Consider the following 15,141-nt stretch of genomic DNA (forward strand, 5'->3'; position numbering starts at 1 on the left):
AATCACGCTGAGATTATTTGTATCTATATACGCCGTATATTATAATTACTCAAAGTAAACATCCATTTTACCAAGCTCGATTATGATTAATTATCTAAAAATTTCTAATTAATATCTGAAGATCTGAATTTTTTTTGAAAGACTTACTTAGATGACAAAGATAAATGTGAATTCTGATAGTATAATATTAATTTTAAAATATTTTTCAGCACTTATTCAATAATAAAATAAAATAAAATCTCAAATATATACATATTCAATGGAGCCGAGTCTTACTATACAATTAAATAAGTGGAGAGTAGATAAATAACCAAATTAAGGAAAAAGCAAAAGAAAAAAGTAAAAGTAAAAGCAAAAAGACAAACACATAGAATGTCCAAACTTTTTCGTCATCTTTGATTTCTTATTCGGCAGCTACACCGTCCATCTAAATATTATCCAAAACTTTGCTTATTTTCATGCTGCTTTTTAGGAGAATCATATGGGTATACATAGAATAACGATCATCCTACTTTTGAAAAATTGCACTTCAATAAAGGGTTTGAGTTTAACCCATGTCACACCTAGTTAAAAGTGTAATTGATTGACTAGGATTCGTAATTCTTTTTGATCGACATCATTCAAAGGAATGACGTGGTGAATTCTAAAGTAGAGATAAATAGACCAAATCTAGTATGCATAAACATCTAAAGTAGATATAAATAAACCAAATCTAGTATGCATTAACATTTTGTGTCCCAATTCGATTTATATGTTTGACTTGTCATAGCAAAACTAATTTTATTATGTCATTCCGTGTGTAAAAGTAAAATAGTTGCTGGACATATATGCCACATTGATTTTAATTAATTTTTCTAGAATACTTTGATAATGAGAAATTAACTACTCCTACATACTGTTACGGACTCAATTCCCACATCGGTTGTGAGAACAACTGATGTGGGGTATATAGACTAAATGGGCTCTCTCTCCTAACAGGCTAGTCTTTTGGGATGAGTTCTCTTGTTTGGTATGTATCAATTGGTGCTTTCATTGAGAGCCCAAACGGCTCGGAGTGGTGGCCGGGCAACGAACTCGCCGTGACCAACGAGTGCGTTTGGGGCCGCTCGGATGGTGACCCACGGAGTGGTGGCTGGGCAAAGAATCCGCCGTGACCAACGTGGCCGTGACCAATGAGAACTCGGAGTGGTGGCCCACGGAGTGGTGGCCTGGCAAAGAACCAGCCGTGACCAACGTGGCCGTGACCAACGAGGACGTTGGCCCTTAAAGGAGGGTCGAATGTTACGGACTCAATTCCCACATCGGTTGTGAGAACAACTGATGTGGGGTATATAGACTAAATGGGCTCTCTCTCCTAACAGGCTAGTCTTTTGGGATGAGTTCTCTTGTTTGGTCTGTATCACATACCGTGTTTTTTTTATCATGTTCAAAGTTGTTGGTAAAAATTTAAAGTGATCTATATTTATGTATTTTCCGACTATTGGCTTTTACTAAAATACTAACTTTAGTTAATGTCTGCGAAGATAATATGTGAAGCTATACTTAATAAAGGCAAACTAATATGATCGCATGTACCATTTGATAAAACTACTAATTGAATATATAAATTGCCTTAATATGTGAGGAAAATGAAAATTAATACTAATGCATGTAATATTTTATTTGAATAATTAAGAGACATTTGTCTATACACTATTTATATGTGCGGTATATACATTATGATTTGATAGTGATAATAATTTATTACTCCACTTATTTAAATGATAACCCCACCCCCTTCCCTACCAACATTGAGCCCATAATATTATTGATTCTAATTGAAGAATCGAAATACATAAACACTCACATGCTATATCCTAGTGGACCCTATTATATCTAATATAAAAACACAACTACCAAACATGACTACTTAGTGTTTTTAATTATTTATTTAATCTTAATTCTCAATAAATTTAATTCACGAGACATATCTTTCTAAACTCTATATAAAGCCCACCCAAGACCATATTATCATATTATTCAACACACAAACACACTAAAAACACGCAGTGAAGGGCGAGTTTGTGCATCAAACGATGGAGCATGGCGAGATGTGCTGGCCATTGCCAAGAAGCTGCTCGGCTCGAAACTACGGCCGTTTCGAGGCGTACGACATGGCCGAAGCAAGATCATCAAGAGCTCCCATTTGGAGAGTATTGTGGAAGAGAATCAAGAGAGAGAAGAAGAGAAGGTTTCCTCCATTTTCAAATTCAAACGGACTGAAGTTCAATTATGATCCATCCTCCTATTCACAAAACTTCGATGATCAAACTTCGACGTGGGCTGATGCAGATGATATCTCTCGTACTTTTTCTGCTAGGTTTGCTGTTTCTTCAAGATTCTTTGCCAATAATAGTTTGATTGTATGAGAGATATTAGAGGGGAGCATTTTTTTGGTAAAACTTGCTCTTCTTCTAATTACTACTAGTTTATGGATTTTGTATATAAATTTGGTAATCAGATTGAGTCACGAAATTTGTGAGTTTTTTGTATTATTATTATTATTATTATTATTATTGTTATACTAATAAGCAATGTTAGAATAATAAACATTATAGTTTATTACTCCTATTAAATAGTACTACTACTATACTCCTAGTATTTACAGTTGTAGATGTCTACATTGACTATTTCGGCACACGTCTATCTGTATAGCGCCGTCCTATCCGCAATCGATTTTTAATGATACTATTAATTAGAGGTCTCAACATTATATTCTTAATTCATGTCTTTAAATTATCATAATATTTCGTGATTTATAGTATTCATTCGTCCTATAAAAATATGTTATTTGGGGTTGACACAAATTTTAATGTGTAATTGATAAAATATAAGAAAAAAAAATTGTTAAAATTATGTAATAGATGGTGAGATCTATAAATAATAAAGTAGAAGGGGAAAAAAATTGCCATAAATGTATATGGACTATTTTTATGAGACAAACAAAAAAGAAAATATGATCTATTTCCATGAGAGATGGAAGAAGTATTAGTTATTTGTCAAAAAGAACTGTTGTTTTAAAAGACTTGCAATGGCTAAAAAAATGTTTAGATATAGCAGTTTCTTTATATAGCCACGTATAAATATATCTCCCTCCGTTAGTGAGTAGGAGTTTCATTTTAATCCGTCCGTGAATAGAAGTCTCAGTTCCACCTTCCACCAACTCATTCTAATCACATTTCATTTAATATTAATATACACAAAAACGGTTTCGTGGTGTAGTTGGTTATCACGTCAGTCTAACACACTGAAGGTCTCCGGTTCGAACCCGGGCGAAGCCATTAATTTCTAATTTTATTGGGCCAAGTCACAGCCATTAATTTCTAATTTTATTGAGCCAAGTCACTTTTGGGCTTGGCCAATATATGACATTTTATTGGTTTTGATATAGACAGGTTGAGGGTCTGCCTAACCCCTCACCATGAAGGTGTTTGAGAAAAAAAAAAATGGGACGCCTATTCTAATAACTTTTCTTATCATTTTTTAAAACTCGAGACTCCTAATGACGGGAGTAATTGTTTTACCATATTTTGGGCTAATTAATTGTCTACAGATCTATACTTGCAAGCATACGAGGCTACTGTGATAAATAACAATTAAGAATATTGTATCCACCTAGACTATATATAGTACCAAGATTTAAGTACCGTGACTTAATTTCGATCACTATCTAGACAATCAAAAGGAGATGAGTTCTACCACTACTAAATATAAAAAGCTGGATGTACTGATTCGAGCAAAACGATTGAGGAAGTATTTGTGAAATGAATGTACATTTTTTTTTATGTTAATGCAACTGCCAATTATTTCTGATCATAAGTATGCTTCTTGAATTATTTCCTTCCTCAACGTTGTTGGAAAGAACACCGCATCCACTTTCAAATTGAAGTAAAATTCACTAACTAAGTGCCTTGATAACTCATAGCATTGATCATAGGAGTATTCAAAAAATGACAACTTATAGTAGCATAAAGGTAGACAATCAATAAAAAAACTGGATAGGGTTATTTGAGACATGTACGCAAAAATATAGATAAGGCATAGAGGTGTAAAAAACTATCTCCGCTTTATATAAAAGTTCATCGTTGTAAAGTAATTAGAGAGAACATCACTAGTGAAGACAATTAAGAGTATGTTGCTTGTTATCTCATAATGAAATCATAAACTATTATTACCGAAGAATGAAATCATAAAGCTGTTATTCAGCATCAACACAAAATCAAATATATCATCTGCAATAATTGATAATTAAGAGGCATATTACTTCGAGACTCCAAAAATTGAACACATGAAATTTGCGAGATTTCTTGGTCTATTTTGGGAATAGAGATTTCACAATGATTTATTGTATTAATGTAGATCATTTTTCCAGATATTTCACCGCATAAGATTTTGTTACTTATAGAATCAAACAAAAAGTAAGAGGTATTCGAGGAGTTTTTTAGGTATAAATACCACATTGTATTCTCACACAATCACATAAAACTATAAATATATATTTAAAAATTTTAATTAGAAATGCGCAGACAAATGCAGAAATCATGTAACGAAGCTTCACCGCAAAATGTCGAATACGACGACGTACAGAGCGGTCGAATCTCATTCGAGAATCTGCGATCGTTCTACCGCGAGCTGTGCGAGGAAGAAATGTCGAAAATCAGCTGGAGCCCGTCGTTTCAGTCCGAATCGCCGGCTAATTACATCTTTCCTCCTCGCCGCGAGGCCAATTCCAGTATCCCGACGGAGGTGGAGATCGAGGAATCGGAGCGTAATGCTGTGGTGATCGTGACGTATTCGCGGAGGCCGTGCGAGGATTTCCGGCGGTCGATGGAGGGGATAGTGGCGGCGCGTACGGAGAGTGGAGAAGAAATGGATCGGGAGTTCCTGGAGGAGTTGCTGTTTCGTTATTTGGAATTGAACAATGATAAATTTTTTGGGGATATAATGCACGCCTTTTTGGAATTGATCGGCCCCTAGCATGAGGATTCACTGCGGCGACGGCGGAGGTGGAACGTCGGATTTAGTAAAAAAAGCTCAAGCTGGATATGAAATACATGCATAAACTTTATTGTAAATATCGTTGTTGATTTCATTTTATTTTTCCAGCTGTTGAGATTATAGTAGTTTATGTTATGAAAAACATACACCTAAATTCAACTTTTATGATGAATGACAAATGCAGGGTTCATTTCGAATTGTAAAATTAGTGTTACTTTTATGCTGAATTCGATTAGTAGAATTCGATTTGTATGCTTAGTCGATTTGTATGCTAAATTCGATTTGTATATTTTTTATTTGTGCTACTTGTATGTTTGTGATAAGTTCGAGGGCAGAGATTGCGAAAATAGAAGAGAAACAATCATAACTATTGCAGTTGCCAAGTCACGCACCACGCATGATAAGTTTGTGTCGGAAATCTATCGGGGTCGGATCTGATGAGAAATATACAATCACGTGAAACATCAAAGTGAGGATCAAAGGAAATATATTTTCCTCCCAATTGAATCTCGAAAATACAAGTGAAAGATAATTCAGAGAGTGGGCCTAAGCCCAAAAATGATGACTACAAAACCAAAAGAGTCCAGTAAGACTAGCCCAACTAAAAAGCCCAAATGTAAAAGGAAGAGAGATCTTTCTAGAAGATACAACAAATACCAAGAGGCCAGAGAAAAGCTTCCCTATTTCTTTATATTCCACCAATAAATTCGAACTGAAAATTCCCCCACATAACAATCTCTCTTCCTACACTTCTCTCTCTCTTAAACCCCTATCTCTCTACAGTTTCTCAAGCAAATAGCTCTAGAGGTTCCTAGCTGCCCCGACCATCCACTGTATTTGGAGAAAGTTCCAGAATCTCTCCATCTGAGAGCGCTTGATCTGCCTGCAGGTATTGCTACTTTCGAACCTCTGCTACTAATATTCGCTTTTCATCCTTTTTAGATCTGATCGGTTGTTTTTCTCTATTGTTTGGTGTCCTCATTTTGTGCTTAATTTCCTACTTCGATGCGTTGAATCTTTGCCTTATTAAATTTCGCTGAATTCGGTCTTCTTTGTCAAGTACTAGCATGTTTGGGTGGAATTGGAGGTTCTCTAGAGCTCTTGAAGCTTAAGGTAGGTTACTTTTGTTTTTTATTTTGCGCTCGAGATGTAATTAGTCCTCTGCGACTAAGAATTTAAGTAGTGTGGTTGAGTGTAATGTGATTTTCTGTGGTAATTCAGCTAGGTTTATGAATTTGTTTAAACCTCTACAATTAATTTCCATGTGTTTCTATGTCTGCCGACATGGATACTACTTCTCATATGTTCCAGTACTGTTTGTTTTGTAAAATTCATCTGTCCGAGTGATTGGTGGCTGAATTTGTTTGGATATTTGTGCCGTAGGTTGTGACCTCATAGTTTGTGGTCAAGTGACCGTGTTACAAATCTTAACCACCAAACAAACATGAGTGTGGTTGGTTTTGATTTTGGAAATGAGAGCTGTGTTGTTGCTGTTGCAAGGCAAAGAGGTATTGATGTAGTGCTTAACGATGAATCCAAGAGGGAAACTCCTTCTCTTGTATGCTTTGGAGACAAACAGCGTTTCCTAGGGACAGCAGGAGCCGCATCAAGTTTGATGAATCCAAAAAATACAATATCTCAAATAAAGAGGCTGATTGGACGCCAGTTTTCTGATCCGGAGCTGCAGTGTGATCTAAAGTCATTGCCTTTCTCGGTGACTGAAGGGGATGATGGTTATCTCTTAATACATGCTCGGTATTTGGGAGAAAATAAAACGTTTACGCCTACTCAGGTATTGGGAATGCTGTTTTCCAATTTGAAAAGCATCGCAGAAAAGAACTTGAATGGAGCAGCGGTTGTAGATTGTTGCATTGGAATACCTGCTTATTTCACTGATCTACAGAGGAGGGCTGTGATTGATGCAGCCACAATTGCTGGTTTACACCCTCTTCGTCTTATTCACGAGACTACTGCTACTGCTCTGGCTTATGGTATATATAAGACTGATCTACCAGAAAATGAACCAATGAATGTTGCTTTTGTTGATGCGGGGCATGCAAGTTTGCAAGTTTGTATTGCTGCATTCAAGAAAGGTCAGCTAAAAATTTTGGCTCACTCTTTTGATCGTTCACTGGGTGGAAGAGATTTTGATGAAGCTCTTTTCCAGCATTTTACTGCGAAATTCAAGGAGGAATATAAAATTGATGTCTATCAGAATGCAAAGGCTTGTCTAAGGCTCCGTGCTGGCTGTGAAAAGTTGAAGAAGGTTCTCAGTGCTAACCCTGAAGCACCTCTGAACATTGAATGCTTGATGGATGATAAAGATGTAAGAGGATTTATTAAGAGAGATGAGTTTGAACAAATTAGCACCTCAGTTTTGGAGCGTGTGAAGAAGCCACTGGAGAAGGCTCTAGCAGATGCTGGACTGACTATTCAGAATATACACTCAGTTGAAGTTGTGGGATCAGGCTCTCGAGTCCCTGCTATGATTAAGATTTTGACTGAATTCTTTGGGATGGAGCCCAGGCGTACAATGAATGCAAGTGAATGTGTTGCGAAAGGCTGTGCTTTACAATGTGCTATTCTTAGTCCTACATTCAAAGTTCGGGAATTCCAGGTGCATTTTCATTCCTATCTTGGCTTTTTCTATTAATGTATTCACAGTTATACCTTCTTATTTTTATAACTACAAGCACTGCATATGGCTCAATATAAAGTTATTCGTTGGCGTATAAATTACTTGGTTCAAAAGCCTTATCTTCTACTTTCATGTAATGCTTTGTCGTCAAAATAATGTACCTCTGAAACAGTCTCCTATCATAGGCTGTGACAGAAATGCTGAAACATAGTTTTCCTTTAATTGTGCAGGTCAACGAGAGCTTCCCTTTCCCCATTGCTCTGACATGGAAAGCTCCTGCTGGAGATACACAAAATGGAGCGGGTGGTGATAATCTGCAGAGCACCATTGTATTCCCGAAGGGCAACCCAATACCTAGCATGAAAGCTTTGACTTTCTATAGGTCTCAGACCTTCGGATTAGATGTACAATATTCTGATGTCAGTGAGTTGCAAGCTCCAACAAAGATCAGCCATTATACAGTAAGTTTGTGTTGCAAATTTGTTTTAATCCATCAATCAATACCGTCTGCAGCCCTGTCACTTACTCAACATCTATTTTCCTTTTGTATTGACACAATGACTGCAGATTGGGCCTTTTCAGTCCGCAAATGGTGAGAAAACAAAATTGAAAGTCAAAGTGCGTCTTAATCTTCATGGTGTTGTGTCTGTCGAATCGGCAACAGTAAGCTCTTGGCTCTCATGATAAATTCTCATTCTAATTTCTGAGTAATACTCCAGTTTTTTTTCAGGGAATCACTCAAAGATTGAGCTTAATAAAAGTCTTCTCATTATTGGTGCCTTTAATGCCAATTTTAAATGCTTATAATAGGATAGCTCTGGTAATGGAAAGTCTTAGTTTTCTTCGTCAGCGTTATTGCTGTAGTTTGTTATCGTGATAGGATAATGAATAATAATTTCTTGCCTTGGCAGATTGTTAGATTGCAAATATCTTACTCAATGTGTGGGGTTACTACGTACATCATAACTCATATATGTTTCTCCGTGAATGATGCATGTTGTCAGTTGTGTAAAATTTTATTCTTCCACATGTTTTAACATTTTGGATTGCTTCATTATTATTATAGTAATGGAGGTAGAGATACTCCACTCATCCTTGAATGAATATAATGAGACAGATTTTTGGGACCTTTTTGCAATTTGACTTTTGTCAAAACCTAACATATACAAGATGGAAAAAGATAAGTTAGGTTAATCAGATTTTTTGTTTAATGAAGATGGTTTAGTGTATAAACCGCGAGCTATTTATGATATGAATCTAATATCGGTTCGACATAAAAGTGTTGAATGACATATAAATAAGTAGGAGTCAACCCTTTACCTTTGACCATGGTTTGGGTTAAGTTAGGCTCCCTAACTTATATGCTTATCAATTTGGTGCGTGAACATGGATTCAGACGCCTATGGAAAGGGGCTACCCAAAGGTGTGACCAAATGGGTGCATGCAACATTGCCACTGAAGGTGTTAAGGGGCAGCAAATGGTGGGTGGGCCTTGTATTTGGGTTTGCCACTCGGCGTTCTGGTTTGAAAGGGGAAGGATTGACACAAATCCCACGCCGGTTCCACATGAAAGTGTGGAATGTAATATAGGCGGGAGTGCCGGTTTTGGTTTAAGTTAGGGGTCCCTAGATTATATGCTTATCAGTATAAGAGAATGACTTGATCTTGTGGGGATAAAACATAGACCCAAAGAACAGGAAAAATTGCAAAAATGTTAATTCTTTTGGTAATAAAGGATATTGAAGCGGGGTGCTAGAACTTATTGGCAAACTGAACCATCTATATATCTAGCTTGGGGAATGTTTCTTTTATGTGTCACATACAATATTATTGGTAAAAATTTACTTTCCTAAAAAACATGACGGTCTCTCTTGAAACAGCTACTTGAAGAAGAGGAAGTAGAGGTTCCAGTTGTTAAAGAGTCTGACAAAGAGCCGGCTAAGATGGAGACTGATGAGCTTCTTGCTGACCCTGCTCCACCAAGTGCTGCTGATGTAAATATGCAGGACTCAACAACTGAAGTTCCTGCAGCTGAAAATGGTGTGCCAGAGTCAGGAGATAAGCCTGTTCAGATGGAAACAGATGTCAAGGTAACTTGCGTGCTTATATTGAAATATGTTTTAAAAAAAATAATATATGCATAGATTCCTATAAATTTTAACTTCTATCTTTCTGTAGAGTATTTACCCTACTAATGACTTTGGAATGTCCCTTTCTGGTTCTTTGTCTTAGTGTTTCACTTATCTGTTCTCTAAATCTTAGCATTTCTTTTCCTTTGTCTTGTTGCTCATGTTCTATTTATTGGGGTTACATGCGAGTCCAGTTATTATTATCCTATGTGGTATAGAAATCCTATGCAGGCTTCCAAACTAGTAGATTTTCATTCCAGTTGATTTAATTTATGTATATCATGTTCTTAATATTGCAGGGATTATGTTTACAAAGTTCTTTGTTCATTTCCTTTTCCTGTATACTTTTTCTTTTGGTGCTTGTATTTGTCTTGGACTACTAGTAATATCACTGTATTAATGCTCATCAGGTGGAGGCTCCGAAAAAGAAGGTTAACAAGAAAACTGTGCCAGTGTCAGAAGTTGTATTTGGAGCTCTTGCTGCTCCAGATGTTCAAAAAGCCGTGGAGAAGGAATTCGAGATGGCTTTGCAGGATCGTGTCATGGAGGAAACAAAAGACAAGAAGAATGCTGTCGAGTCTTATGTTTATGATATGAGGAATAAAGTACGTACAAGGTCCTGATCTTGTTACTGCGAGTCACCTTAATTATTTATCTGAGATGTTTTTATGTCTCTGCAGCTTCATGATAAGTATCATGATTTTGTAACGGAGTCAGAGCGAGAGCAATTGATTGCTAGACTCCAGGAGGTAGAAGACTGGTTATATGAGGATGGTGAAGATGAAACCAAAGGTGTATATGTTGCCAAGCTGGAGGAGCTCAAGAAGGTAAAAAAAATGGAAGCTCGTTACTACACGTTTGTTGTTTTCTTCTTACTTTACCAGATGGTTTGCTAACTAGTTGTCCAAAACCCTGCAGCAAGGTGATCCCATAGAGGAGCGCTACAAGGAGCACACGGAGAGGGGATCTGTGATTGACCAAATTGCTTATTGCATCAATAGTTACAGAGAGGCTTCAGTGTCCACTGATCCCAAGTTTGACCATATTGATGTGGCGGAGAAGCATAAGGTATATATTATTCGCCATATATGCTAACACGCATGAGACCATATTACAGAATTCTCACTTAATGTTTTGAACTGTCAGGTTTTTAATGAATGTGTGGGAGCGGAAGCTTGGTTGAGAGAGAAAAAACAGCAACAAGACTCACTTCCAAAACATGCCAACCCAGTTTTACTGTCTGCGGATGTGAAGAAAAAGGCTGAAGCCCTTGATAGGTACTGTACAAATTCCTTGGAACTCCCTTTCCTTTCCTAGCAGTTCAAATTTAGACCGTATTGCATTTGCCTTTTCTTGTTCAACATACGCATGCATGTTTGATAGTAACACGATACATTTTTTCGCCTAAAAACTGCAAGACTTTTGATTTTCCCATGATTTGGTAGCCCTAAAATCAAGCATTTGATAAGTAGACCCAATTTTCTCACAGGTTTTGCCGACCAATAATGACGAAGCCAAAGCCAAAGCCAGCAAAACCAGCCACTCCTGAGCCAACCTCTCCAGCTCCATCCCAAGGTAGCGAGTCTCAACCTCAAGGGGCTGGTTCCAGCCCTGACAAAAACACGGAAGCAGGGGCTGGACAAGAAGTGCCACCAGCCGCTGCAGAGCCCATGGAGACGGACAAACCCGAGGGTTCTCAAAATGTGTGATGGCAGTTATACCTATATTAAGTTGCAGCATACTTAAGAGTCCTTTTTGTACGACTAGCAGAACCTGGATTTGGGAGTTATGATCACAAATGTTTGATGATGTCGATCATTTCTCCATATGTTTCGGCAGGTGACCAAGGATATTTTATTTATAGGTGGTTCTTTATAATCCTGTTTTTGAGAAAGGGTTTATTACAGACAACCTAGACTGTCCATTTTCATTTCCGATCATTGGAAACGACAATCACCCCAAGATAAGGGTGAGTTCGAATTTTAAGTTGTCTTTTTCTGTATGCAGATTTTGCCTTATTTTGATATTGAATTTTGGGTTTGATCAAATAATGGTGTGATTTTGCTGAAATTGAATTTTCGTATAAAGAGACAAAAGATGAATGTGTGTGATGCCGAGATTTCATTCTGAATTCAAATTTGACATGGAAGCCAACAAGGTTTAAAAGTGTTATTATGGATAATGCAAAAACCCCTCTTTTATGTGATGTTGATATGTGCAAATCAAAGTGAACGATAAGCAAGTATCAACGACAAAGAAGATACAACTTCTTAAAATTAATGATCCACCATATACCTACATAACATAATTAGTTTCACAACCAAAGTTTTATTACACAACCACTGCAACTTGTCAAATAATAATCAAGAGAGAGACATACAAGACAAGCACCTCAACCACTGATATTCTCAGCGTTGTCTTCATCCTCTCCTTGTCGGATCTTAGCTATCTCGGCATGGCCTCTCTCTAAAATCTCTCTTTTCTGCATCTCCAAATCTCTATGCAAGTCCATCCTCATCTTCTCTAGCTCTACCATCTGCTGCCTCTTACTATCCTCGATCCTTTCGTATTTTTCACTGAATTTCTCGAAAGAATCAGCCAGCATCTTGTAGGGAGCTGCACTGCTTCGAATTTTACCAGTCCCCAGCATCTTCTTGGGAGGGAGGCCCTCGGACTCATCTTCCTCCCCCTTGCTTGAGTTTCCCGGGCTGTCCCTCATCTCATCCAATCCATTCGACCGATTCAGATAAACTTTAGGGTTCATGAATACGTACTCCCCCGAGTTGATCCCACATGAAAGACCGCCTTGCTGCACTTGCGATGACGATAGTAGTGCATCAATCTTCTTGTAATACACCCATTCACTCCCGGAATCCCCAAACTTCATCTTCTCTTTTTTGTACTTTTTCTTCAATGTATCCAGACGATTCCGACACTGAGTGTCGGTTCTTTCTATTTTCGATCCCAGCGATACCTTCTCCGCAACTTCTTGCCACTCCTCGCCACGCAGGCTCTTCCTCCCGTGCTTGAGAAATCTATCTCCCCAAGCGTCCAGTAAGACCAACGTCTCGTGCTCGGTCCAATCAGTGAGCGGATTGCGCCCCCCGTACGACGGCTTCGGAGCCGCTGGAGGGGCAAGAGGAGGAGGAGCCGGCATTCGTGGGGCAAACTCATAGCTTGAGATCAGATTCTTCAGCTTCCTCTTCTTCGGGTGGCGCTGCTGATCGCCATCGCCATTTTCATCGTCGTTGTTGTCATCTTCATCTCCATACTCATAATCATTGTTACTTATCCTCTGAACACCATTACCTCCATCATCATCGTCGTCGTCATCATCATCATCATCATCATCGTCATCCACACCGTTTACTGCCTTCTCCTCCTCATCTTCCTCACCATCATCAGTGTTGTCATCATCTTCTCCGTACGAATTGCCAATATCTCGAGGATAGCAGGCATTTTCGACAGGGAATTTTTGGACGTTTGTGGCATAAGTATTGGAACGGTAAGGAACATCATTTTCATCATCCATCACGCTCAAAACACCAAGTTTAACAACTCCTATCTCTTAGTATCCAGCAAAAGAAACGCTCAAATTTTCCTCATAAGAACCTAACACACAAAAATCCAGATATTTTAAGGAAGCAATTAAATTACTATTTCGAAACACACAAGAATGAAATAAATAAACCGATACAGCCTAAACACTGAAGTCCGATCATTATTGCCATTCATCACCTAAACTCATTAAACAATCCAGATAGAGCCCAAGATTTACCTCTAAAAAACTCGAATCACACACAAAATCGTTATGATCATTCCTAAAAAGACAGCACCAAAATGAACTTTCCAGATTGGGACAAAATCATAGAACTTTCCCAATTGTAATAAACTCACCTAGTGCAATCAAAAGTGTAAAAAGATCGGTTTCAAGAGAAGGAAACTAGATACTGTACACAATTTATCCAAGAACAAAGACGAATTTCTAGACCAAAATTCAAGAAATCTACTAAAAATTAAATAAATGATCCCACGAATTGAAATGCCAATTAAATGAAGAACCCATAAAAAAATCTTACCTGAAAATTGTTTTAATTATGCTGTTGAGGTGCATTCAAGATTCAAGCTTTTGCCTGGTAATGAGAACAATAAATGAAAAACCAAATTGAGAAATGTTGGGCTATTTAATACGACCGGATTCCAGTTAAATTACATAAGAATTGTTGGGAAGTGAGAAATTTGTCAAGGATTTTGTTGCGTTGGAGAGAGAAAGTGGACAGACAGAGACGCATCTTTTTAGTAGAATCGGCCGAGGACGTTTTGTGAAGTGGCCTTTGCTAGTATGCGCCGGGAATGCGCTCGTTATACTTGGCACTTTCTGACGATTTTGGGACCAACCATACGGAGAGACGGAGACATAGTGATTTATATTACTCCGTCGGATTGAATTACTATTTAGACTAAAAGACCATTTTGATCATTAACATATTGTAAGTTTTTTATTTTGATTTTGATTCAAAACATTATCTTTTGAATTATTCGGTCTCTCACAAATAAAAACGAGTCATATTTGGTCCATTTTAGACGGTTCCGTCAAAAATTTGACAGAAATTCTAAATTTGGACGGAAATTCAAAAATTTGACAGAAACATGCCGGCTTCCGACTCCCGGTGTTCTGTCGCTGCTGCTCACCGTCAAGTCGTCGTCTCGCCTCCTCTCCCTCTCCCTCACCCTCGACCCCTCCCCCTCGCCCTCGCCGTCGTCCAGGCACCCTCCGCTATGGCTGCCTCCCCCGTCACAGTTCCACCTCCTCCTCTCAAATCGTGGTTGCGGCAACACCGGAAGGCGTCTACGGGGGATTGATTGCTGAGTTGAGCGAGGCGAGGAAGGTGGACGTCGTGGCGGAGGTGGTGTGGGAGATGATGTAAGGAGGGGGTAAGGCTGAGGGATGAGATGGTGACGACGGTGGGTGAGGCTGAGGGATGATGGAAGGTGGACGCCGTGGCGGAGGTGGTGAGGGAGGTTTGAGTTTAGGGTTTCCGTCAAATTTTTTATGGAATCGTCCAAAATGGACCAAATGTGACCGGTTTTTATTTGTGAGAGACCGAATAATTCAAAAGATAATGTTTTGGACCAAAATAAAAAAATCGCAATATATTAAGGACCAAAATGAGCCTTTAGTCTACTATTTATTACTAGCATTCAAACTTTGTAAATTCTATTCAAATTTATAAGCTAAATAGTGGTCAAAATTAAAATAATATTATAGTTTATTGGATCTTGTGATCTAATGGTCAGATTAATACTACGTGTCATCTAATAATATAGATTATTAGT

At 38.1% G+C, this 15,141-nt stretch overlaps 2 protein-coding genes and 1 non-coding gene across 5 annotated transcripts; 2 read left to right on the plus strand and 1 right to left on the minus strand.

Moving 5' to 3' along the window:
- Nucleotides 1–3,246: 3,246 nt before the first annotated feature.
- On the plus strand, nt 3,247–3,320 carry TRNAV-AAC. The gene has a single exon. It is a non-coding gene; the product is annotated as a tRNA-Val (tRNA).
- A 2,429-nt stretch (nt 3,321–5,749) lies between these two features.
- Nucleotides 5,750–11,852, plus strand: LOC121744507 (heat shock 70 kDa protein 14-like). Of its 3 annotated transcripts, none has more exons than XM_042138062.1 (11): nt 5,750–5,926; nt 6,098–6,150; nt 6,421–7,654; nt 7,906–8,136; nt 8,243–8,338; nt 9,556–9,765; nt 10,215–10,409; nt 10,485–10,631; nt 10,723–10,872; nt 10,951–11,081; nt 11,294–11,852. In XM_042138062.1, the coding sequence occupies exons 3-11, from the start codon at nt 6,482–6,484 to the stop codon at nt 11,511–11,513; spliced, it is 2,553 nt and encodes an 850-aa protein (XP_041993996.1). In that variant the 5' UTR covers nt 5,750–5,926; nt 6,098–6,150; nt 6,421–6,481; the 3' UTR covers nt 11,514–11,852. The 3 variants fall into 3 exon arrangements, with proteins under 3 accessions (XP_041993996.1, XP_041993997.1, XP_041993994.1); XM_042138063.1 differs by having other exon boundaries at nt 6,104–6,150; XM_042138060.1 differs by lacking the exon at nt 6,098–6,150.
- Nucleotides 11,853–12,047: 195 nt separating this feature from the next.
- Nucleotides 12,048–14,189, minus strand: LOC121745219 (trihelix transcription factor ASIL1-like). Its single transcript, XM_042139029.1, has 2 exons — nt 13,884–14,189; nt 12,048–13,416 (listed from the first exon to the last, which is right to left on the minus strand). Exon 2 carries the CDS (start codon nt 13,334–13,336, stop codon nt 12,197–12,199), a length of 1,140 nt encoding a protein of 379 aa, XP_041994963.1. The 5' UTR covers nt 13,337–13,416; nt 13,884–14,189; the 3' UTR covers nt 12,048–12,196.
- Between the last annotated feature and the right edge of the window lie 952 nt (nt 14,190–15,141).

Source organism: Salvia splendens, chromosome 8 (assembly GCF_004379255.2).
Source record: "Salvia splendens isolate huo1 chromosome 8, SspV2, whole genome shotgun sequence".
Classification (NCBI taxonomy): domain Eukaryota; kingdom Viridiplantae; phylum Streptophyta; class Magnoliopsida; order Lamiales; family Lamiaceae; genus Salvia; species Salvia splendens.

Coding starts and splice junctions, on each gene's coding strand:
- LOC121744507 (XM_042138062.1), top strand. CDS start 6,482: ATGAGTGTGGTTGGTTTTGATTTTGGAAATGAGAGCTGTGTTGTTGCT. Junction 7,655..7,905: donor TCAAAGTTCGGGAATTCCAG/GTGCATTTTCAT, acceptor TTAATTGTGCAG/GTCAACGAGAGCTTCCCTTT. Junction 8,339..9,555: donor TGTCTGTCGAATCGGCAACA/GTAAGCTCTTGG, acceptor CTCTTGAAACAG/CTACTTGAAGAAGAGGAAGT.
- LOC121745219 (XM_042139029.1), bottom strand. CDS start 13,336: ATGGATGATGAAAATGATGTTCCTTACCGTTCCAATACTTATGCCACA.